We start from the raw sequence: 23,983 nt of genomic DNA on the forward strand, positions 1-23,983 counted from the left end.
AAAACGTACTTCCGGTTGAAAAACACGTGACTCCTAGCCAACCCACGTTTCAGTCATTCTTATGAAACGAAAAACAGTTAAATACACCCTCTTATGGATAACTCTCTTCAGTCTATTCGGCCTATTCAAGCAGCTGCTGTCTAAATGAGGACATGTCTATTTACAGGAATGCCGTCTGGTTCGTGAAAGGACTTCAGGAGTACACAAAGTAAGTGCAGTGCGCGTTACATTAGCTAGTGGATACTAGTTTTGTAGTTTTTAAGATTTGCGTAACATTTACCACTTGGTTCTTGCGTAATTGGAACAACTTTAAAACATTTTCCAAGGTTAAACAACGTGTCGCTCTTTGCCATAATCGATTCAGTAATCATCCAGTAACACAAGATGTTATACGGCGAATGGGCGCGGCTGTTACACCTTCAATGCAATAATAATTTATTCATTGTTTTCATAAGTAGCTATGCTTATGCTCAGTCAGGAATGAGCAAAATACTAAACGGCAAACAAGAAGAAAAAACATAATTTGATTTTGTTTTACCTCTGAATATTGCCAGCACCTGCACGAATGTACACAGCTAAAATGCATTCATATTAGGAGTTACTGTGAGTGAACTGTAGTAAATTATCAGCACAAAAGGTCTCCCTTAGAAGTTGGTGGATGGTTGTATATTAAATATTGAAGGGAAAAAATGATTAGCGCCCTCTAAATTTCACTGTTGGCAGCAGAAAGAAAACTGAGCTCGAAAGACTATTTACTCGGAACACAGACAATACTTGAGATGCGCCTGTGCCTCACATGACGTCTTTCTAGAAGTGAACAATACTGACTGTGGTATGTTCTCTGATTATTTTTAACAGGAGCGGCTATGAAGCTGCAGCGAAGCATTTCTCTCCGGCCGACCTGGAAGTAAACCTGAGCGACAGGTGCTTTATGGTCACAGGCGCCAACAGCGGGATAGGGAAAGCGACAGCACAGGAAATTGCCAAAAGAGGTGAGGGTTGTATCAGGGTTTTATCGGGTTTGTCTGTGGATGCTGCACAACTAAGCGCAAATTGATAAAAAAAAAAAAAAAAAAGTTTAGTGTGGAAATTACTACTGTAAAAATGGGACTAGAATGCAGCGACTGCTGTGCTGTGCACACAGTGTGACATCACCTCTATTCCCTAGACTGGAAACGAATCATTTGAAAGTTTCTGTTTATAGTTATTAAGAAAAAAAAATAGCATCAACACAAATCTCTTGCTTGCATGTATAAGTCACAGTTCCTTTGGGTTAGATAAGTACATTTTTTATAAAAAAATCTTTGTTATAATCATGTTTTTGTCCGAGTAATCCACTGATGAGGATTTGAATTGATCCTGCAGGAGGAACTGTTCACATGGTTTGTCGAAACAAGGAAAGAGCAGAGACGGCCAAAGGAGAGATTGTGGCACAGAGCAAAAATGAGGTAATTCTAGTGTCCTTTTCTCGATTTGTAAACATAAATCCCTACAGCTCCGTAAGCCCAACATCGTTAGGAAAAAAGGAAAAAAAAACACCCAGATGCAAGAAAGTTCTCACCTTTCTGTTAATTTGTAGCTTCGAAAGGTTTTAAACAAGCGACCTTACTCTGTGGCTTTATAAATTCTTGTCACCCAATAGGAGAAAAGGTTGTTGCTGGCAACAATAAAGAAGCCCGGCTGGAAACGTGTTGGACAGAAAATCTTTTATTGGTACAGACAGAAATTTGGGAAAAACGCTTTAACTACGCCCCCTGCCGGCTTCACAGATCTGGGAACTGATTTTACTGACTGATTCCAGCTCAGTCATTTGTAAAGTGACAAAAGGCAAAAAACAAACAAACAAAAAAAACAACTAATCTAGCAATGAATTGTTGCAAAAATAAGGCACACATAATATCATTATGTCTGAAGGAGGCAAAGACATAAAAAAACCAATTGCTTCCCTTCTCTTTGAAGAACGTTCACGTCCACATCGTGGACATGTCGAGTGCCAGGCAGGTGTGGGAGTTTGCGCAGAGCTTCTCTCAGAACAACAAGCTGCACGTGCTGGTAGGTGCTTGCAGATTTATGTGACCTTCTGCCCTGTGAGTCGCTCCCGCCGTTTTATCGTCCCTTTCTCCTTACGGTCTTTGTCTTAGATCAATAACGCAGGCTGCATGGTCAACCAGAGGGAGCTAACGGAGGAGGGCTTGGAAAAGAACTTTGCCACAAACACACTCGGTGAGTAAACGAAGCACTTCTTCCTTTTAAGTAAGTCCTTAAAGTCACAGAACAAAGGAAGATGTTAGAAAATGTGGAAATACTTCAACCATATGTTGTTGTTGCTATTAAAAGCAACCTTTTCCTTTCGTTTGATGCTTACACCCAGGTACCTACATCCTCACCACTGCACTGATTCCCGCACTGAAGAAGGTGGAAGACCCGAGAGTGGTGGGTTCGGTCCCGATCAGACAAACGCGTGATTCATAAACAGTTTGGGCCGGATCAGAATGGGCGGCGTTTTTAAACGACGGCTGCTGTGTCTGTCCTCAGATCACCGTGTCATCGGGCGGCATGCTCACTCAGAAGCTCAACGTGGATGACCTCCAGTTTGAGAAGGGCACGTTCGACGGCACCATGGCGTACGCTCAGAATAAGGTAAAACTGTCCGGACTGATTCCTATAAAAGTAACCCAAGTTGTACTTGAAAAGCCTAAAATTTGTGTGTCCACAATTAAGGCCTGAAAATGTCTTTAAAACAAAGAGACAAAAACTTTGATTTGGACTTTTTTGGTCGTGACATTTTTGTCGTGACAGGACTCTTTAGTCTTGTATGTTTGTTTTTTCTTTTATTCATTATTATTATTCTCGCCTGAGTGTTCTGTCTGGATAAAATTTGACAGCCGGCATTCTTTGATTCCAGGCTGTTGAGGCTACTGCTAACTAGCTGCTGATATACCCTTGCTAGCTAGCAAGCTAGCTTTTCTGCCTCTAATGTTGTTACAAGTATATTTACCTTCATTTGATTGGGCGACCTTTGTTCCTGCCACCAGCTCACTTCTGTTGCCAACCCATACAAGGCTAAGGACTTTTCTGCTAACAAAGAAAAATTAAAAATTACTCTTCATATATACAGCAGAATCCCCAAACCATCCCCTACACATATAACTTTGGTCTTAAATTTGATTCTAGATCTCATTAAAAAGGTCTTAAGACCTCTTGATTTGACTTGCTAAAATTTGCTGATACCCTGAAGCCACACTCACACATTAGTGCTTCTTGCTGTGTTTCAGAGACAACAGGTGATCCTCACAGAGAGGTGGGCTTCTCAGCACAAAGAGATCCACTTCTCCTCAATGCACCCCGGCTGGGCTGACACGCCGGGTAAAGAGCTTCCACTTCGTCTTTATCGCCACTCAAATCCTTTAAGACTGCTTTGTGTTTAGCTTGTCCTCACCAGAGGAATTTCACAAATAGATTCTTGTCAATCAACAAGAAAACATTTTCCACAGTCTGCTTTGTGACGGAGGCTTCGGTTTTGTGTTTCCTCGTGTAGCCGTGCAGTCCTCCATGCCTTCGTTTCACGCCAAGATGCAGTCCAAGCTGAGGACGGAGGCCATGGGGGCAGACACGGTGGTGTGGCTCGCCGTGTCGCCTGCCGCCGTCAAGCTGCCAAGCGGGCAGTTCTTTCAAGGTGAGAAATCCCTCATATTTCCAAATCAGTTGTGGTCGATTTGTGAGTGTGAATCCTTGCTTCTCTAAATTTGATTAGACTTTTGAAATAATCTGTAGAAGGGTGTCCGAGCATCCTTGAAAAGTCTTAAATTCAAAGTCTTAAAATGACTTGAATTCTTAAAAAAAATATATATATACATTTGGACTTTAATAAGTTTACAACAGGTCTTACTGTTGTACTGTTGCACTGTTTGATCTCATATATTCAGTGTTGTTTATTTTTCTGTCAGGCAAACATTTGAGTCAGACGCAGACGTCTTCATTCCCTTCTGAGACTTGAGGCGGTTGAGGCTACCGCTAACTTGCTAGCTAGCTTCTTTGCGTCTATCACGGGAAAATGTAAATTTCACAGACATTGGTCTTTGCCGTCGGCTCACTACTGGTGCAAACCCAAATGATGTCACACCCATTCTATTCAAGAAAGCTTGGATCTTCTGCTACATAAAATGAGGAATTTTCTTTTGATAAGTCTTAAAAAGGAAAAAACAATTCTGGAAGCTAGAAGTAGACATGCACTAAAAGTCATGTTTTAGTCTTGTAAAATATGGCAACGGAAATTTATTTTAGGATTAAATATTAAACAAGATTAGCCAAAAATTGAGGGTGAAATAAGGATTTAAATGTGCAGCATTCCTCTTCATAACATTAGTGGGAGTCGTCTGTGACACAGCTCTGTTCATTGTGGCTGTTGTAATCCTCTTCCTGACGGTGACACATTCTTGTGACTCTGCGTCTCTTCTGCTCCTTCAGATCGTAAGCCGGTGGCGACCCACCTCCCCCTGGCCTCGTCCCGCTCCTCTCCGCAGGAGGAGGAGAAGCTCCTGGCAGCGCTGGAGGAGTTTGCCCAAAAGTTCAAACCTTAGTATCTAAAAAAATTTTTTTTTAAAAAGCACTCCGATGACACTAAATAAATGTTTCCAAAAACCTTTCAAACTAATGAAACATGTTTGACTGAAATAACAGGAGTCACGCTTTGAAATGCTTTATTGAGGTTGGATATAAAAATGTTTGTGTGAAGAATTACTTTTTTTTTTTTTGTTTTTCCAATGCTTTTTGACATGGAAGTTTTAAATAAATTGCAGTTAATATGCTGTATGCACACATAATCATGTTTTAAATGATTTTTGCTAAATGTATTGCATAATCCAATTAAAGTGATTCATTTTGTGTATCTATATATATATATTTTTTTAACCACAGTGAAAGACTGCATACTTGACAGTTAATGACAAAACGTTCACAAGAACTGGAAAACACACAAAAAAAAAGACAAAAAGAGCTTTATAGGGCTGTTTCCTAATATATTACTGAAAGTTGAGTGGAAGGAAAAAGTGTGAAGCAATAGAAATAACTGCAGCTTTCAATATCAGTTGCCAAATACATAACTCGGACATGACGGATGAGGGTAAATACTTTTCGTTTTAATTGATCGTCTATACACAGTGTTACATTCACAAAAACTCTGAAATTCAACCATTTTTTTTTCCCTCTTTCCTGCAACAAAAAGTCAAAGAACTGGCCTTTAATAAACTTTATCTGCTCTAAAGTTTAAAAGCAGCAAAAATCAAGAAATTTTAATCCGACTCTGTTTCTCCTGTGTGGTTAAGTTTGCGAAATAGAAGATCCATTCCGTTAACTGTATGTTTTACATCAGTTTCCATTGTTAACAATCACACTTTGTTTAATTCAGTTTGCAGGTGTGTATTAGTTCACAGGAGAAGGTGAACTAAAAACACGAGAAGACGACTGCTCCATATTGTTATCGCTAACAGATCGTACAACCTTGTTTTCAGATCCATAATCAATAATCTTTGGAAGAAGCTCAGAGGGATTAGAGCTGAGCGTCACAAAAGCACGCAACAAAAATTTAGGAGAAATCGACGATTTTCTGCCTCGTGATTCCAGTGCATCAACAATAAAGCCAACATACAAAGCTGAAGAAAAAAAAAACAAAAAAAACCTCAACAATTTAAACCGTTTTGTAGCAACATTTTTACGCTCTGGTACATCTCTGAAATGCCACAGCGTCTAGCCGTGTTGATATGTGCTTCTGTACATGTTTCATACATGAAACAAACATTTAGAATAAATAACCTCGGGAAAAATGCTGACAAGCACTAAACAGGACATAGACGATGTTCCACAGCACGGTCCGATCGCACATCAGGAGGCTCATCAGTGTCCCGACTGGAGCTTTAACGGGTTTTAAATCCAGAACCAGACGGATTCCGTGAAGCTTCCTCTGTGCGTCTGAAATGGACGATGCTGCACTCATGCAACACAAACAAGCCATTATTCTGGTAGCCGCACCTTAACATCAGAGGAAAGTTGATCAAATTTCTTTAAGATGTTTGGCTGGACTTATTCCATGATATTATTTCTTTTGACAGAATTACTCAAGCAGAGCTAAACTATGATTAAGTGCCTTGAGAGAAAATAAATAATGGTTCCCACAATAGCAGTGATGTCATCTGGCTTGTGATACAAAGCATAATTTTACTTCCATTAAAAATTGCCTGCTTGAGGAACGATGAGGCAATTCAATTTATTTTGTAGGGAGTTCAGATCTATCGCTATGTCAACTGATGGCTCTCTGCTCAGGGTGGCATGACAAGGGGGACGGCACAAACGTTTAAAAATAAGAGAAAGAAAAGGTTGTGTCCTCTCAACGGGCGCCCTGTGTGTTATGAAACATGTAAGAAAATAATTCCAACAAATTATTCCAAAATTAAATTGGGACTGCATTTAATCTTTACTACCTCTAAAATAATTACGCCAAACAGAGATGATTTAAAGAGCGCACAGGATCCAAAAGAACCGCCACCAAGTAAACATAAATAGCACTGTGTGCAGACTTTGACCCGACTGAATGAACTGTTCAGCAGTTAAGGGTCACTGAACTAGGATGACTGGAAGAAAATGTTCACGCAGATTATTTCACAAAATTAACTCAAAGAGGCTGAATTAAAGTGACCAGCTGGCCTAATGCTACTTCCTTTATCACTTCCAAACCTGCATCGGCTGATATTTATGGACTCACAGTTAATTACTGTTCAGAAGACACCAAAACATTCGTCATCCACAGAGTTTGGTAGGGTAAAAAAAAAACAAAAAAACATGCTGCTGTAGTTTATCACAGCTACTTTGAGTTATGCTTTGGTTAATGTTTCAGACATGTTGTTGGAGGTTAACTGTCTGAAATATAACACTAAAAATGTTACATGAAATGTTCATCAATTACCTTTAACGGGAAAAGTAGTTAAAAGAAATCTTTTAGACCAGACTATAATTATGAATTTCCAGGTAGCCGTTTATGACCTTCATGAATACAATATGTGATAAGGAGAAAACTTTTACTAGTCAAAAAAATAAATTAGATGTAACAGGAACAAAACAAATTTAGCCTCTAGAGGGTGTCATAATAATCCAGGCCTGAATTCCTCCTGAAGGTATTTTTTGTTTAGATAATAATAAAAATAAACAAAATCATATTGATGTTGATGATTTAGTATCCAACAAACGAGTCTGATGACTTTTTAGCTCCTCCAATCTTCAAATGGAAAGAAATTTATGAAAAGTACATAAGAGTTTAAATTTCTTACAAGGTAAAATGCCAGAAAGTATCCCAGAGTACAAGCATGATAACTCCAGATATCAAGCAAAGACCAACCAGACTGTGACCTCGGGTTGAGCAAGACGTTGCACCGTTCTCAGGATTCTCTCCGGCCGGCCGTGTCGTCGCTGTCAGAGAATGCAACAACCCAGGCTTTCTTGCTAAATGGCGGTTAAATAAACACGGCTGCTGTTCCCTCTTCCTCATCGAAGTGCGAATGGCCACAGTTAGCCGAAATGCTGCCTCGTTGTCCGCGGAAACTCACGACACCACAGGAGTCATGTCCCATATCTGCAAAAGAGATTAAAAAAATTCAAGAAAAACTTCTGTTTAAATAAGGGCAGCCATCATGATCGGCCAAAGTTACAGGCTAAGAAGAAACTGAAGAATAAAACGGTTTAGAGTGTGAGAGAAATATACTATATATTTTCAATTGAATGAACAGAGAAAGATCACAAACATCTTTCTGAAAACACATTTCCACAGCTTCAGAGAGAAACATGTGAATTCTCATCCACAAAACGGCCTGCAGTCTTTTTAAAGATTATCTCTTTCATTTTGTTAATCAGGTCTGAACTCCCGACTGCTGTTTCTGTTGCGGACGGATTGTGGAACAAACAAATCTACGTAAAATGAGGCTCAAACACTTGAATTTACTGTTGATTTTCTCAAAATAAAGCATACAGGTAAAAAATAGACACAAGTAAAATTAGCATGTGGGTCAATTTGCGGATCAAGCCCATTACTTTATTTTGTAGGGAACCAACAAGCTTCTGACATAAACGCTGTCTTTGTTATTTTACATATTTACAGAAAACAATTTTTTTGTTTATCTTAAAAAGCAAAATGTATGCATTTTTTGTACAGTTTTTGCTTAATTACTGCTCTGGGTAATTTGTTCTTTCAAAAAATGGCATGGATTTAGAGTCTATATACTCCGCTTAACGATTTATCGATTACTAAATTAGTTGAGAATTATTTCCGACGTCAATTAATCATGATTAATACAAATGATCGTTTCAGACCTAGTTGGATGAAGTGCACAACTGCACTGAAAACGAACATTACAACTTCTGTTGGAGTGACAATATGCAGCCAGAATTTGCAGATGTATTTTCAAATCAAATGGTCAAAAATTCTTTAAATAAGCCCAGGATCAATATGACATGCAAACTGCATTAGCACTTTTTTAAAATGATTATTTTTGCTTCAATTCTGACATTTTAAATTCGCCTCCTTCGCTTTTGAGCAACTCGTAGAAAATCATTGGTTCAGTTTCCTGAGCGTCTGTCACCCCCTGAACCCACAAACTACAAACGTGGAAAACTCGTCTCCGGTGCAGACCTTGACGACCTTGTCGGTGCCGGAGGTGAGCAGGTTTCCCGTGGTGGGCTCGTAGTGCATGTAAACAATGTTGTGCTTGCTGTCGTGGAAGGTGGCAGTGGGAGCTCGACTAAAACAAACACACACACACACACACACACACACACAGGGTGGGGGAAGAGAAGAGGCGGAGACGTCAGCGTGAGAGCGCCCGGGGAACGCCGGGAGGACAAAGGCGCCGTACGCCATACGGCACCGACAGAGGCTGACTGTGACTCACTCTTCGTCGGTGATGGACTCGTGGCAGCTGTCACACACCCGCACCTCAAACTCGAAGCCCATCAGGGGGATGGTGGAGCGCTTGGACGAACATTTGCCGCACACGGCCTGGCCACACTTCCTGCAGTGGTGCTGAGGAAAACACGAGAGGCAAATAAGAGCTTTGCCTATTACAACACGAACACCACAGATAGACAGTCAAACAGCGGGGAAGTCGAATGGTCGCCCGGCCAACCAGGGCAGGTGTTCATAAAAGATGCAACATTTATGCAAACTTAACGCTGGAGGATCGGAGACTGCAGGAGAAATGCAGTTTGCTTGCAGAAACGCAACATTTTACCAAGTATTTTTCATCTAATTTCTACTGCAAATATCTTGAAATAAGACTAAACTAACTCACAAGTAACTTTTCATGAAGATATAAAGGCTTGTTTTAAGTAAATAACTCCTTAATATTGATGAAAAAGTACTAGTTGTAAGTCTGCCAATAGAACTAGACGTTTTTCCCACATTATAAGTGGCATAATCTGCAAATGGAACAAGTACTTTTGGTGTAAACACTCCTGTTAGGAAGGCTTTTGTGATGTAAACAAAAGAAAAATCACTACACATTTCAAATCTTTTGTACAATTCAGATGGAAATCAAATCTAGCACAAGTTCTCCAAGTCTACTGGATTCAAAGAACATCAGATTGGACTTTGCAAAACCCATTGTTCATTCTATGAATCCATTGTTTTGGAGATTTGGGCGAAACTACCAAACTTCGGTTGGACACACTTAAACTTCTGACAAGGAAAAACAACAATAAATCGCCAAAAGCCACCAATATTATGTTGCTAGTTCTGTCTGCAGCACTTGGGAAAACGTTGCCACTTTGTCCAAGAAGCCTGAGCACAACAAGAACACACTGAAAGGAGTAACCACAACACAAAGCTGTTTCTGAGAAGCTGGCCATAAAAGAGCCACAGGATGTTTTCTCAGCATTAGCGTGGCAGAAGTGAAGGGCTCTAGGAATGTTTTCTCTGGAATAACGGGAGGGATACGTTCATGCACGGCTGCTCGAGCAGAAAGAGAGGTTTTTCCCGCCTGATGATGAAAGCTAAGGGAGTTTTGGTTCAGGCAGTGGGACGTACCTGTCGCAGGCCGATCTTCTTACTGTCCCACATCTGTTTGAAGTTCCAGAAGAAAGGCTGCTCACACTTCTGACAGGAGTCGCTGTCCAGCCACTCTGGAGTCTGCACACATGCAAAATGCTAAATTACAGCTTCCCTCCAGTTCTGTAGTGAGAGAATTCCCAATGTTGAAACAAGGAATGGGGAGAGTTAGAAAATAAAATTGGCATGCGATCAGAAAATGCTATCTGAATAACCTGATTGGTGAACAGCCATGAGCGACTTTTGCTATTTCAGCTGTGCATTAAAAAATACCAGAGAAAGCACAATTCTGATAGAACAAGCTGTCATGAAGCCAAAACTGAGCAAAAACCACATACATTCACATTTGATTAAAAATGAAAAACAAAAAAGAAAATTCTTTGTCGGTAAAATGTTTTACCTAGAACTCAAGTGGCATAGTTTTAGCTTCACCTGGTTCACATTCTCTAAGAAAAATATGTGTATTTAGCACAATTTGCTATCCAATTATTATTTTTCAGACTATAAGCCGCTACTTTTTTTCCCCACGCTTTGAACCAGGCGGCTTTTAGCCCGGTGCGGCTTTTTCTGTGGATCTTTCTTCAACCACCAGGAAGTGAATCGTTGAAAGTCAAGATTGGAAATCAAAGAAGAAAGCGCTAAATTCCATTTAGATTAGAACAAGCACATGCTAGCAGCAGGCACGACGGAGAAATGTTTTCAAACTCATATGATGCTGCTTTTAAGTTGAGGGCTGGCGATCTGGCAGGACAACATGGGGAAATAAAGCCGCTGCACGTAAACTCGGCGTGAACAAAACCAGGGTTCGGCTTTGGAGAAGGAGGGTTGCGTCCTTAATAGCAGATTTATTAGGACGCAGCCCTCTACTGCCCTCTGCTGGGTCCTTGTGGAAAACCGAGAGCGGCGGAGATACCAGCGGCTTACAGCCTGGTGCAGCTTATATATGTACGTTTCCAGGTTTTTTTTTTTTGTTTGTTTTTTTTGTTTATTTGTAGGTGCGGCTTGTAGTATAGTGCGCTCTACAGTCCTGAAAATACGGTAAATAGTCATTCAAAGAAATAGTAAACAGATCAGCCCTATACTGTACTGATGTTAAGTGAAGCAGAAGTATTTGTTTAGCTGCGGATGCATCCTTTACTACAAGAAGTGATCAGGTGTTTGCTGAAGCATTGCTGTTATTGCAATATATGTTGTAAAATGTTTATTTTTCTTTCTTTTCTTTTTTTTAAAAAAAGACTTATTTATTTATTTGCATCTCTTTATGCATTTCTAACACTGTATAAAAATGGTTTAAGGTGTTAAATGAAAAATATGCAGAATGAGCCAATTGTTTTTATCCGATTAATTGATAGAATAATCGATTACTCAAACAATCGTTAGTTGCAGCCCTAGCTCGAAGCAAAATTCACATCGGTTTGGAGATCCCTAATCAGACAGTGCCGCCTCTTTCACCACAACTGATATGAAAACCTTTCCTTGGTAACTCCAGTCTTCCTAAAACCCCAAAAATCACTTCCAGCTGAAGTTATTGGTGGGCTTTTTATTGAGCCTCAGACATTTTGTGGCCACCGAGTCTATTTTTCCTCTGCTGTAGGTCTTCACGCTGTAAATTGCCGGCCCTCCCCCGACTCCAGATCCGTGTGTATCACACAAACATGAGAGCGGCACTCAGCCAAATGTGTCAAGTGACTCTCATAAACAAGGTAAATCAGCAAAAAACATTGGACTTTGGTTTAACCTTTGCAAAACACTGTTCCAGCAGCGGCAGTGAAAATACTTTGTATTCCAGCAGCAAGTGTTTCTCTGCTGGAGAAGACGCTGTTTCAGAGCAGAGCAGAGAGAGTTTGGGCAAAACACAGAGGCAAAAATGTGGGTCTGATTAAATAAAGACAAAACTAGGTCCCAGGTAACTGTGTGGAGACGAGTGGAACAAGACAGGAAAACAAAGAACGCTCCTCCGTGGCAGCGGCTGAACTGATCTTCATTTGCTTCTCTTTAGAACGATTTGGTGCACCGAGTCGACTTCGATGTCAGCGATTATGCGCTCACCTCTTGCCGAGTCACGTCCATGTTCCAGATGACGATGCTGCCATCAGAGCTGCAGGAGATGAGCTGGCGGGTGTGTGAGGCATAGCACAGGCCCTGGACTTTGTCACTGACAACAGTTCACACACACACACACACACACACACAAAAAAAAACAATCTTATGAGTCAACGAAAGCCAACGTTGGGCTTCGCATCGTCTAAACCTGCTTCAAATCGGTTGTATATGAAAGCTGAGAACAAACTCAAAGCTACTTGGTTCGTCCTGCTGAAGATGTGCGTTTCCTACTTGTGTCCCTGCAGTTCGATGGCAGTGCCTTTCCTCCCTCCGATGTCCCACATGATGATGGAATGGTCGGAGCTGCCAGAAAACAGCACCCGCTGAGCCGGGTCCCAACACAGCGCCGTCACATTACCTGCCACGCAAAGACAAGTACATGAAATAAATCCTCCTGTTTTTTAAAACATTTTTCTGTTGTTTTTGTTTTTTCTTTTGTCATTTCTGTTGCTTGACGAAGTATTTTGATTCGATGGTTAGTATTTGTTGGATTTTATTTTTTGCATGCGGTCAGAGTCCCACAAACACATATACTTCTAAATGTTCAAAATTTGACTTTGAACATACTCATGCATACATAAATGCACATAAAACAATCTGACAAAAACTGTGGACAAGGTCTTCAAGGTGGCATTATTTGGTCTGATTGTCTTCTTGTCTAAATGTAATGACCATTAAAAAGTTATGCCAAACTATTTTGGGACTACAGTCCAAACATTTACTGCAGATCACGTCCCTTCATCAGGACGTGATCTGCAGCTCTCGCTGGAGCGGTTTGCAGCCGAGTGTGAAGCGGCCGGGATGAGGATCACTGCCTCCAAATCCGAGGCCATGACCTCGAGCCGGAAAAAGGTAGAGTGCCTTCTCCGGGTCAGGGGGAGTGTCCTGCCCCAAGTGGAGGAGTTCAAGTATCTCGGGATCTTGTTCACGAATGAGGGAAGAAGGGATCGGGAGATCGACAGGCGGATTGGTGCAGGCCTGCCGCTGCGGGCGCTGTACCGGTCCGTCGTGGTGAAGAGAGAGCTGAGCCGGGTCGATCTACGTTCCCACCCTCATCTATGGTCATGAGCTTTGGGTCATGACCGAAAGAACGAGATCGCGGATACAAGCGGCTGAAATGGGTTTTGTCCATAGGGTGTCTGGGCTCTCCCTTAGAGATAGGGTGAGAAGCTCAGTCATCCGGGAGGGACTCAGAGTAGAGCCGCTGCTCCTTCACGTCGAGAGGGGCCAGTTGAGGTGGCTCGGGCATCTGGTCAGGATGCCTCCTGGACGCCTCCCTGGTGAGGTGTTCCAGGCACGTCCCACCGGGAGGAGGAAGACCCAGGACACGCTGGAGGGACTATGTTGCTCGGCTGGCCTGGAAACGCCTTGGGATTCCTCTGGAGGAGCTGGAAGAAGTGGCTGGGGAGAGGGAAGTCTGGGCCTTCCTTCTGAAGCTGCTACCCCCGCGACCCGACCCCGGATAAGCAGAAGAAGATGAATGGATGGATGGATGGATGGATGGAGTCAGATTTTCTGTTTCTAAACAGTTTCACACTCACTGGAAATGTTCAACCCTTATCCTGATTAATTTAAATGCATTGGTAAGCTACGAGGCTGAACCAATTTAGTATAACCAATGACATTGACTGGTTCAAAATCTCTTCACATCGCCCGTCACGAAGGCTCATCTCCGTCACTTTCTCAGTTTGCACCATGAGGTTTTAATCAGAATCAGATAAGGTCTGTGTCACTGAGCGCATCACTGAGCCGTCCTTCCTGCAGATATATTAAATAAAACCCCCTCTGATCTGTGGCAGAACGTTTTTTGTTTTTTCCTTGCTCACCAAACCTGTTTTGCATTGATTAAGTAAGAAAATTTTTCTCAGAGGAATTTCCATTAATATATACTTATACTAATAGCTTACTCCCTGCTGTTAGACATTTTTACTTAGCTATTTGTTACGGTCGTATCATTTTATAATAGCTTAAATATTTATAATACAAAACAAAGGAACCGAGTGTGTGTGGGTGTATTCGTGTGACGTACCTGTGTGTCCTTTGAAGGTGGTAACCAGGCTGCAGCTGTCCTGCTCCAGCTTCAGGATGGTCACCTGACCAGACTGGTCCCCTACAAAGGCGTGCCTGGTTTCTACATCAAACCTGGTCAAAGGTTAAGAAACAATTCACCGAACAAACAAGTGTTGACTGTAATTAACGAGCTCCACGTTTTACTAAAACGTCGGGCACCAAATGCGTCAGCTGCTGCATGTGATGTTTAAGTGAAAGGTGTTTTCGGAGGTTCGTCTCAGGCTGCAGGCAACGTTTACCCTCCCCAACCTGTTGGACTGATTAGATCACCACAAGACTCAATCATTGCCACATGGCTGCAGAAAGGAGGAAGTAAACAAAAAAACAAAACAAAAAAAAAAACAGGCAAATTTTCTATAACAATGTTCAACCAAAAAAAAAAAAAAATAGACATTTGATTTTGCCTTGCCAGAGATTCTGTTTAGGATTTAAATCTTTAACTCATGAATGTTTTTATTTGAACCATTCCCTCGTAGCTCTGCCAGTGTTTTCAGAGTTTTCTTCCACAATTCTCCTATATTTAGCTTCCGCCTACAAACTGTCACCAGCTTCCTTACCCTAGCTGAAAAATAGCACCCCACCCTCCACAGGATGATGCCGTCACCACCATGTTTTAGCATGGTTTATTATTTTTTTTCTGCACCATATGTTTTTAATGTTGGCTAAAAACAAAAAAAAACTAAGCTAAGCTTGGGTCTTGACAAACCATTAACTTCCTTCACTGTTCCCTGCACCGTTCATGACAAACTGCCACCCAGATATCTGACGACTTTATTTCAACATCACCCTATGTCAAGAAGTCGAGGATGCAATTTGTAAGCCTAAGTCAAAATTGCAGAAAAAAATAAAATAAAATAAAATTACGGCCTGTTTTTTGCTTTCAAAACATATTTTTAGCTTTCACATTTCGAAATAATATAATTGCAACCCAAAACATACAGATGAAAAAAACGCAAATAAAACTGAAAACAGCAGCAGCTCAAAATATTAAAAACTGATTTTCACAAGAACCTCTAAAAAAAATTATGTTGAGATGTATCAATTCACAGCTAAATGATCCAAATCGAATTTAAATCAGTTTAAGAACTGCTCTGCTCTGTAGAAATTCAATTTGTTTTCTTTTAGATGACACAAGAAGAGGAAAAAAAATGTGGAAAGTGGGATTTGTTTTCCTATCGATCTTTTTTCTATACTTAAAATAGTCCAGCAGTAGAAAATGTAAAAATAAATAAATAAATAAATAATTAAATAAACTCCAGACTTTCCCAGACATCACTGGAACCCTGTAGTCTGAAATTTATTATTCCATTTCACTGCCATCGTTTCTTGTAAAGAAAAAAACAAAGTCTATAAAAGACTAATAAATACCTGCATCATCATATACATACAGTGGTTAGTTTTTTATAGACATGGATGCATGGTGTTAAAATGCAAACTCCATCTTTGAATAGAGTCTCCGTATGCAGTTGCACGTATTTCATGGGACGTGGGGTTGATGATTCTTAGTTCCCATTAAAATCATTCAACATTTTGCTTAATTGACCTTAGAGACCAACATGCGAGTTTTCTTTCTTTATAAGCCATTAAAGTCCTGCTAAACAGCAGCATCTGCCTGGAAAACGAATTCATCCTCACATTAATATATTTAATGTGAGTTTAATACCGACTGGCAGCAAACATCACACCCACTTACTTTCACCACATCAGCACAGCCTCCAGAATAAAGAAAAATAAAAGTCGGTTCCACGCGCCGCCAGCGAGCCGAGGCAGGATATCATCGCTGCGATGACCCGGCGCAGAGGGTTCATTTGTATGGATCAGTGTTACTGCCGAGCACTCGCAGCCTTTCATCTGCCCATTACAGAAACCCACTCAGACCGTTTCCTTGACAGCAGCATGACTGATTCCTATTGTTAGTCCTTTCCATTAGCACAAACCCACTGGAAGTTAATCTCAATTGCTCTGGGGTTTTTTTTTCTTCTTCGTTCTTAAATTAGAGCAGGCTTTTGCAATTATAGACAGTCATTCATTTATTTACTTATTTATTTATTTATTTATTTATTTATTTATTTATTTATTTTTACCAAATTCAAAGCCCTTCATGTGAATGTTCGCCATGCCGCCTCTGCAGAGCGAGGTGACCTGCAGACGACGATAACAGTGGGGGTGGAGGGGTGTTGAAGGATACTGCAGACCTGAGACCCAGGCCGCGGTGCGGTACGTCCCCAGCTGCTGGCCGCTCTCCGAGCAGTGCCAGGTGAAGTTCCTGTCCTGGCCGGTGCTTAGCAGCCACTCCATCTCCAACACAAAGAGCACCACCGCCACTCTGCCCTGATGGGCTGCAGGCGGAGAAAGCAGACGAAAAATGATCCGGTCAAGACTCAATCGATCAGCGTTACGACACGGGAGCCTGCGCTTGGAGTGAATTATAATCAGGAAGGAGTTGTGAACACAGAGAGTAAAAGACACGAGAAGCTGAAATAACACTGCGTAGCATTATAATATTACAACATGCCATATGGAAGTGCAGTAAAACCTGATTATTAGGTTCTTCGCACCGTGTCTTGCTACAAATACAAGCTTCAATGTTTAGTTGGGATGGTTCTAGTGGGGGGACTTGATTCATATTTGAATTGAATTCATTGGAGTTTCTGTATTTAATTAATAGCAGTTACCGTAATCACATTTTAAACTAAATCCGTACAGCAACAAAATAAATACAATTTTAAATTCGAAAACAGTGTTTGCTTCTAAATTAAACGTATGAAATCAACAACAAAGACTTTATTGTTTGTAATCTATCATTTAGGTTATTCAGCCGTTGGATTGATACAAAGTGCTGTGAAACTTTCAAGTGTTTCTGGAACGTCTATGTTTTTTTTTTCCAACAAAGTTACATGAATGCACAAACGCCTGTGACAAAATGTGGAAAAGTTCAAGGGGGTGTGTGTATGTTTGCAATGCACTGTAGGAATATAGGAATATAAGTTCAGGTCTTCTAAGATTAAACATATTAACTCCTGTTTTTACAAACTCCCGGCTTGCCTCAAAATATGAGAAATAACTGACTTTGTTCCACAGACGAATGAAAAGCGTCACGTCTCACCCTGGTATGTGAGCGCCGGGGTCATTTTATTGTAGTCCTCTGACAGAATAAACTCCTGAAAGACAGAAAACAGGGAGAAATGTTTGCGCCCAGCGAGGTCAATGATAAAAATGACCAAGAGAACCAGAACACGAGGTCAAAAGTAAACACCGTTTCATCAAAACATGACTGCGACGGACTGGAGAACCTGCAGGCTACTACAGAAAGAAACAAGTTGTTCTGCGCGACAGCTTCCTCTGAGGCAACAACTATATTTAAAACCCTGGTGGGAGCTTTTCAGACTTCAGGTTCTGAGATTAAAATCTGCAACGTGCTGCAATGTTGTGGCCTTGCCCGATTTTTCTGTGGAACTTTCTCATTCCAAAACAAAGTGCCGAATGGCAAAAATCAAACCCAACAACGATGCTTTGCATCGAGCTTATTTTGTCACAAAGACCACAATCTTTGGTGCTCCAGTTTGAGTCGTTTCATATATTAACAAACAAAACAAAGCAACGCAACTGCAGTCTAGTACATGTTGTAAAATAAGAATATAGCGGGAAGTACTGGGAAAAATAAAGTCTTACTTGAAAGATACTTTAAAACTTTGATCCACTGATCCACGCTAGTGATTTTGGGGAAATTGAAGCTCAGACTGACTGACCTTTAAAATAATGCACATAATATTACGCAAGAGCCAAGTCAGGAATGGTTTAAGGAAGTAACATAAACAGTACTTTCTGTTAAGGAACAGACCAAGAACCCTTCACACAGGATGAAGACCGCTCCATGGTCTTCAGAATCTCCCAAAACCTGGATCTGGTCAAACCCGGACAACCTGCCATCTCTGTAAATGCCCACAAGACCCAATCGTGCTTTTAGAAATCAAATAGTTTTATCCCAGCTGTTTTTCTGAATTTCTAACCCGAATATGTCACCCTGGGCTGAATATTGTCTTAATATCTGCTGGATTTTCCTATTTTAATTGGGAGATTTCTGCACCGCTACCATCGGTTTCAGCTTAAAGAAGGACACACCAATAATCAGTGGGAATATCTACGGTCAGAAGGCAATGAACACAACAAATATGACATTTATTTTTCACTGGTCAGTGCGAGCTGCTCAAACTCAGGTTGTACTGCGGCTAATGTATGTAAACCTATTCATGTATCACACATCATTTATGAGATGATGCTTATGCTTTTTTTTTTATTCTCCTAATCCATAAATATGACTCCAGAACTTTGTTTTTACATCATGACTAGCATATTTTGCATTTGAACTGCAGCCTGAAAAGCTCACAGCCTCCCTGCGTCAACTTGTGTATGCGCAATTTGGAGGTGTGCGCCCCCTTCCCCCCCCCTTCACAGCTGGCAGACCTGTTTCGACAGACGCCGACCGAAGTTTCCATGATTTTTTTTATTTCCTTGCAGGAAGCAACATTGTGGATGAGTAGCCAGCAGATATTTGACCCAGATATGCCATCCCATCCCAACAGTAATGAAGCCCGACAATCTCATCAAAGAAGATTTCTGCGCACACCGTCTGGGATTTGTTGCACTCCGTCTTTCATAAAGAGGAGAAAACTGGGTTCCTAATCGGCGGATGATCTACCTGAGATCCCATTCGCATGCTGGTTGCTCTTTAATGCAACAGTGCAGTCCTAAGTGCTGCAGCTCATTCATGTACAACTTTATTTCTTCCTCTCTTTAACATTCTTTTTTTTTTCCCCCATAAACTGATACTGTGTACTTGAGGCGTTTACTGCCTGAACCAGTTGGAAAGCAGCTGACTGAGTCATCAGCTGAGGAAGGAAAGAGTCTCAAAGATTTTACTTACACAGATACTTCCTGTATCCATACCTACAGATAGCCTCCTGGTTTCTGGGTTAAAGGACATGCAGGAACATGAGGCTGCAAAAGAAATGACAGAAGAAAGTCTGTGTCAAGTCCAAATTATCTAAAATAACTTAAAACATTATGAGAGGGAAGTTCTAGTAGCAGAGTCTGAAGTCCTGCCACTTTGACTATAAAACAGATGCAAAGATAAACCTTTATTCAGCTTCAAGCTGCATTTAACAGGCTTACTCATTGGTCTTGAGTTCCACTATTAAGTGTGGGTCACGTGACTATAAGTAAGCAAAGTTTGCCTAACAAATGAAAAAGTACGAGACAGAACCAGAAAAAAAAAAAAAGAAAAGGTGACAAATGTCAAATAAAAATGCAGAAACAGTTCAGATATAACTAGGAGAAGAAAAAAAAAAGGAGTTAAATGTTACCAAAAAACAACAACAAAAAACAATTCTGTTCAAAAACTCTACAGCTTTACTGGCAGCATTGACCGAGCCTGACCCAGATCTTCTGCGGCAGAGTGCTGTGGAAATCCCAACATGTGTCTTGTACGGCTCTGAAGCTACCACAAGAGTTAAGGTTAAGGTTAACTTAGCATCTGAAGCAGCCACAAAAACGCTTTCAGAGATGAAAACAAACCAGAAAAACAACAGCTCTGTTTATAAAGTTCATGTTTTATTTTTGTGTCAGGAATTTGGACACAAAGTTCCTCACCCAAGTTTGCACTTATTTTTATATTTACTCCTCGAGTCTTATAAATTGTTATTAGCTAAATAATGCTACATAGATTGATTAATAGGTAACTGAAGAGGAAGAAAGTATTCATGTTGGATTTTATTTAAAGGTATAGAAAAAAAAAAGCCCAGCCCCCTTTTGTTTTTTAACAAAAGCAATGTAAAAAAAAAACAGAGTTGATTTTCTTTCCACTTCTCAATTATGTATTGGTTTGTGTTGCTCTATTGCATGAATTTATCTGGGGGGAAAAAAAAAGACATTTGGGGTTGTAACATGAGGATGATGAAAGGCAAGAAAAGGTCAAGAGGCACTGCAGAACATTAAGCTGAAAACCGTTCTTCTTTAAGGTTTACAAAAACAAAAAAGAAGAAGACCTAACGTATCATAAATAAATCACCTCACTAACAGGATTCCTTATGACCATCAGTAGCAAGTTGGCTCAAAGTGTTATTTGTATTATTTTCACTGAACCAATCAGATTGTGAAAACGGGATGAGAAGCAGTGCAGACATGAATACAGACAGGGGAAACTTACATGGCATGGTGTGGTAAACACTTGGCCAGTACTGACCGCTGTCCCTCTTCAGCCAAACTCGGATTGTTCTGTGAAGACAGAAGCGCCTCATTAAGTCTAAGATGAGGTAAATTATTGATAGATACTAATCTAATCTACCAGGCCGGTGCCAAATCGTTCGACCCGAATACACCCGGCCAGCTCCACGGGAAATAAACTTCAGTTTCACATCTCCTTTGTTCCTGAGAAAAGGGGAAAAACACAAGTGACCGGACTCTAAAGATCTCACTTTGATAAAAAGAAAGAAAAGCTGAATATTAATGATCAAATTCCACCTTTTTGAGTGTAATGTGATTTAGTTTAGGAATTCAGTGACTTTTTTTTTTTTACTTATGGTGTCCATATAATGACTAATACTCATTGTTTTAATGGAACCGAAATCTTAAAACGAACAAAAATAAAATGTCAAAATCATACTTAGACATTAGCCAAAGATTTTAATATGGTGATCTGGCATTTGAGTTGTTCCTTTTTCTTTTAAATGCCACACAACGCGTTTACATGCAACCAAAGCTCACTCCATTGCATATAGCCACTTGTGTTTATACGATCTTTTTATTGGATTTGGCCAGTTATTGGGGTTCACTGCGACACCTCTTTTAATTCCCATGTAAAGTTAAGGTAGCATATATTAGACTTTGAATATGCAACCTTAAGAATCTGGGACTGATATATCCTGCTGCTGTTTTTTTTTTTTTTTTTTTTTTTTTTATACAGCTTGTATATAAACTGTATATGAATATACAGTAACTTTCTGTTTTCCTGGTATATAAATATGGTGCAAAAATGTGGCTGTCGTCTTTAAGACACCGGCAACCATGGTGAGTGAGAATGAAAGCTTACCTTAGTAATAATGGAGCAAACGGTGGCTTCTTCCTGTCATCAGCTCTCCATAGCAACCATTAGATGCCATATTGTTTGCATGGGAGGCATGACAAGAAGAAGCCCTTTCTGATCTACCATCATAAACATAAACTTTTAAAAAAAAAAAAACCCTATAGGATTTTACCTGGAACAGGTTGGTTTGGTGTGAAAATAAAAGATAAACATGGGCAAAAACCTTCCTCTCTGTTAAATACAGTGATGTGGACCTCCTTCTCTTCCAAAAAAAAGCCCTGGCAGCTTTAGGGTACCTGGCACCACAAACTCTTTAAAAAAAAAAAAGAATATTGTAAATCCAAAAACATACAGGCCAAATCAGCATAAAACAGTTCAGCAAACACCTTCTTCCTTCTTCCATGATCATCTAGTTCCCAAACAGACACTAAATCCTACATGAAACCTGGGAGTGAGCTGAAGAGACTGTAACAGATGAGCCAGGATGATCTATAGAGACAGTGTAAAAATGAATGGTCAAAGATCCCTCTCTCTGTATGCTCAAACCTTGTTAACTGTTATAGAAGCAAAGTGCTGAGCTACTGGCAAAAGGCTGCTGTACAAAGTCTTGACAGCAGGGGTGCTGATAATATTTCAATAAAAAATTTTACACTCTTTTTTTAATCTCTCACTGAATAAATGTACTGAAATTAAATATTAGTGTGATATTATGCTACAGTAATAAAGAATGATTTTAAAGGCATTCCGCACATCTTACATTAGTGATTTGAAGACGTATGAACATGTGATGACAAATAGCTTTATGCTTAACAGAAGGGGGGGAAAAAGTCAATATTAAGGAAAAATAACCTCAGATTTATATTAAACGTTATTAGGTAGCCACCGTGTGGCGCAGAGACCTACCGGTCCTCAGAAACGCTGATCACCCCGTCTTCTTTAGGGATGATCGCCGCCGCGGTCACAACCTCCTGGAAAGCCTCGATTTTACTCAGCAGGCACGGCTTCCTAGCCTGCGGACGAGGCTGGATCTCGGCCGCCATGGTGGAGCAGTGTGGTGCACGGATCTCCGCCTCCCCGCCCCCGTCTCAGGGAAACATAACCCGCCGCGGTTCCCCCACGCCAGAGCCTCGGTGGAGAAGCTGCTACATGTACCTGTCAGGGAAAACCGATACGGTGTTGTGACTTCTGTGAGAGGTACGACCAAGTCAGCTGACAAACATCTCGCCGCCCATCGCCTCTCTCCCTTCTCACACACGCACTTCGTTTCCGGTCAAAAAATTAAAACGTCCGTTCTTAGCCGCTGGTCAAAATTTCAAAGTAAAAGCTTTGTTTTTGAAGGCTCTTAGGGAAACATACAGTAGATTAATGGCTCTTAAATTATCGTACGAATTATTTTCAAGGTGAATGGAAATTAATACTTCTGGTGAAGAGAAAAACGATTAACAATGAGGCGCGAACGCTCGCAGGTATGTTGTATTTCATTTACCTGCAATTTCAATCTTGCATTTCTGAAAATTATTGCAGAAAAAAATGTGGATTAATCAACTGCTAAAATGTACAGTCCGCTTCCCTCTGTATGAATATGAGCAATGATTCAATTTAAACAAATTTAATTTATAAAGCACTTATATTACTCCTGGCAAAATGTAATTAACCTAAAGTGCTTACCAAAATAAGACTCAAAAGTAAAAATCACCACAGCAGAAATAACAAAACACAATCCATAAAAAGTGACAGTGCTCGCAAAAACCACAAGACAATAAATTATATATTATCACTACGACTTTGCATCATGAACAAACGTCAAACTGGTGTCATTAAAATACTTTATTTTATTTTATTTATTTTTTTATATTGTCCAAATAATTCTGTATCACTAACCTGTGTTTCAGTGGTGGCTCTGCAGACATTTTTTACTTAAGGTTCCAGCAGGGGACAGAGTTTACTGTCACAGCAAAGGTTTACTTTCAGACCTGATGTCATCCAGGTTATTTGCCTGAAACATGAGTAACATGAAGCAACACTTATTCAAGTGGTTTTCTTTTCGCTTGTTTGTTTTTTCTTTTTCCTCAATCAGCTTGTCGAACGTTTTACACAAACATACACAAAAATAGTAAAACGTCCAAAGGTTTAAATTTATATATTTGTATAATATCTAAAATCTTTCAAAACTCATTTCTATGGGGTATCTATAAGTAGTATTTGCTCCCTCATTTTGCGTACTTAGAAGAAACAGAAAGAGGTCACAACATCCCAACCACGTTTTTAGTGAAGTGAAACTATTCAGTATTTTAGGAGGCTGTGTGTGAAAACTCTAACTCGGCTAATTGGACCAAATACTGTTCTTTTGTGAAGTTGTTTGTAACAAAACATGTTAACTAGCCTAGAGTAACAGTTGATGTGCCAAAACATTTGTTTTCCTTTAAAATATTCTACTGTGTACCAACCCTGAAGCATTACCGTACATAAATATTGAGAGTAACACTAATATTGTGTTTTAAAATGCTTTCGATGAGGTTGTAAATCATTAGTCCACTCTGTATAAGAAACTACATGTAATACATTAAAATGGAAGAAGAGGAAAAAAAACATTAAGCAGGAAAACTAATATGTATGTTATTTTGGGACTTCACAAACTCATC

The 23,983-nt window shown here is 40.2% G+C and overlaps 2 protein-coding genes and 1 long non-coding RNA gene across 3 annotated transcripts; 2 read left to right on the forward strand and 1 right to left on the reverse strand.

Moving 5' to 3' along the window:
- Positions 1 to 18: 18 nt before the first annotated feature.
- On the forward strand, positions 19 to 4,823 carry dhrs12 (dehydrogenase/reductase (SDR family) member 12). The gene is made up of 10 exons (XM_044132784.1): positions 19 to 208; positions 859 to 992; positions 1,366 to 1,448; positions 1,960 to 2,052; positions 2,142 to 2,223; positions 2,372 to 2,433; positions 2,536 to 2,640; positions 3,276 to 3,366; positions 3,539 to 3,676; positions 4,468 to 4,823. The coding sequence occupies exons 1-10, from the start codon at positions 153 to 155 to the stop codon at positions 4,578 to 4,580; spliced, it is 957 nt and encodes a 318-aa protein (XP_043988719.1). The 5' UTR covers positions 19 to 152; the 3' UTR covers positions 4,581 to 4,823.
- A 292-nt stretch (positions 4,824 to 5,115) lies between these two features.
- On the reverse strand, positions 5,116 to 22,609 carry wdfy2 (WD repeat and FYVE domain containing 2). Its single transcript, XM_044132783.1, has 12 exons — positions 22,245 to 22,609; positions 20,466 to 20,533; positions 19,185 to 19,258; positions 17,367 to 17,421; positions 16,449 to 16,599; positions 14,220 to 14,332; positions 12,422 to 12,548; positions 12,137 to 12,242; positions 10,067 to 10,168; positions 8,934 to 9,064; positions 8,675 to 8,783; positions 5,116 to 7,621 (listed from the first exon to the last, which is right to left on the reverse strand). The coding sequence occupies exons 1-12, from the start codon at positions 22,379 to 22,381 to the stop codon at positions 7,592 to 7,594; spliced, it is 1,203 nt and encodes a 400-aa protein (XP_043988718.1). The 5' UTR covers positions 22,382 to 22,609; the 3' UTR covers positions 5,116 to 7,591.
- Positions 10,177 to 12,272, forward strand: LOC122840406. The gene is made up of 2 exons (XR_006372224.1): positions 10,177 to 11,993; positions 12,087 to 12,272. It is a non-coding gene; the product is annotated as an uncharacterized LOC122840406 (long non-coding RNA).
- Positions 22,610 to 23,983: the final 1,374 nt, after the last annotated feature.

The sequence above is a fragment of the Gambusia affinis genome, linkage group LG11 (genome assembly GCF_019740435.1).
Source record: "Gambusia affinis linkage group LG11, SWU_Gaff_1.0, whole genome shotgun sequence".
In the NCBI taxonomy this organism is placed as follows: Eukaryota; Metazoa; Chordata; class Actinopteri; order Cyprinodontiformes; family Poeciliidae; genus Gambusia; species Gambusia affinis.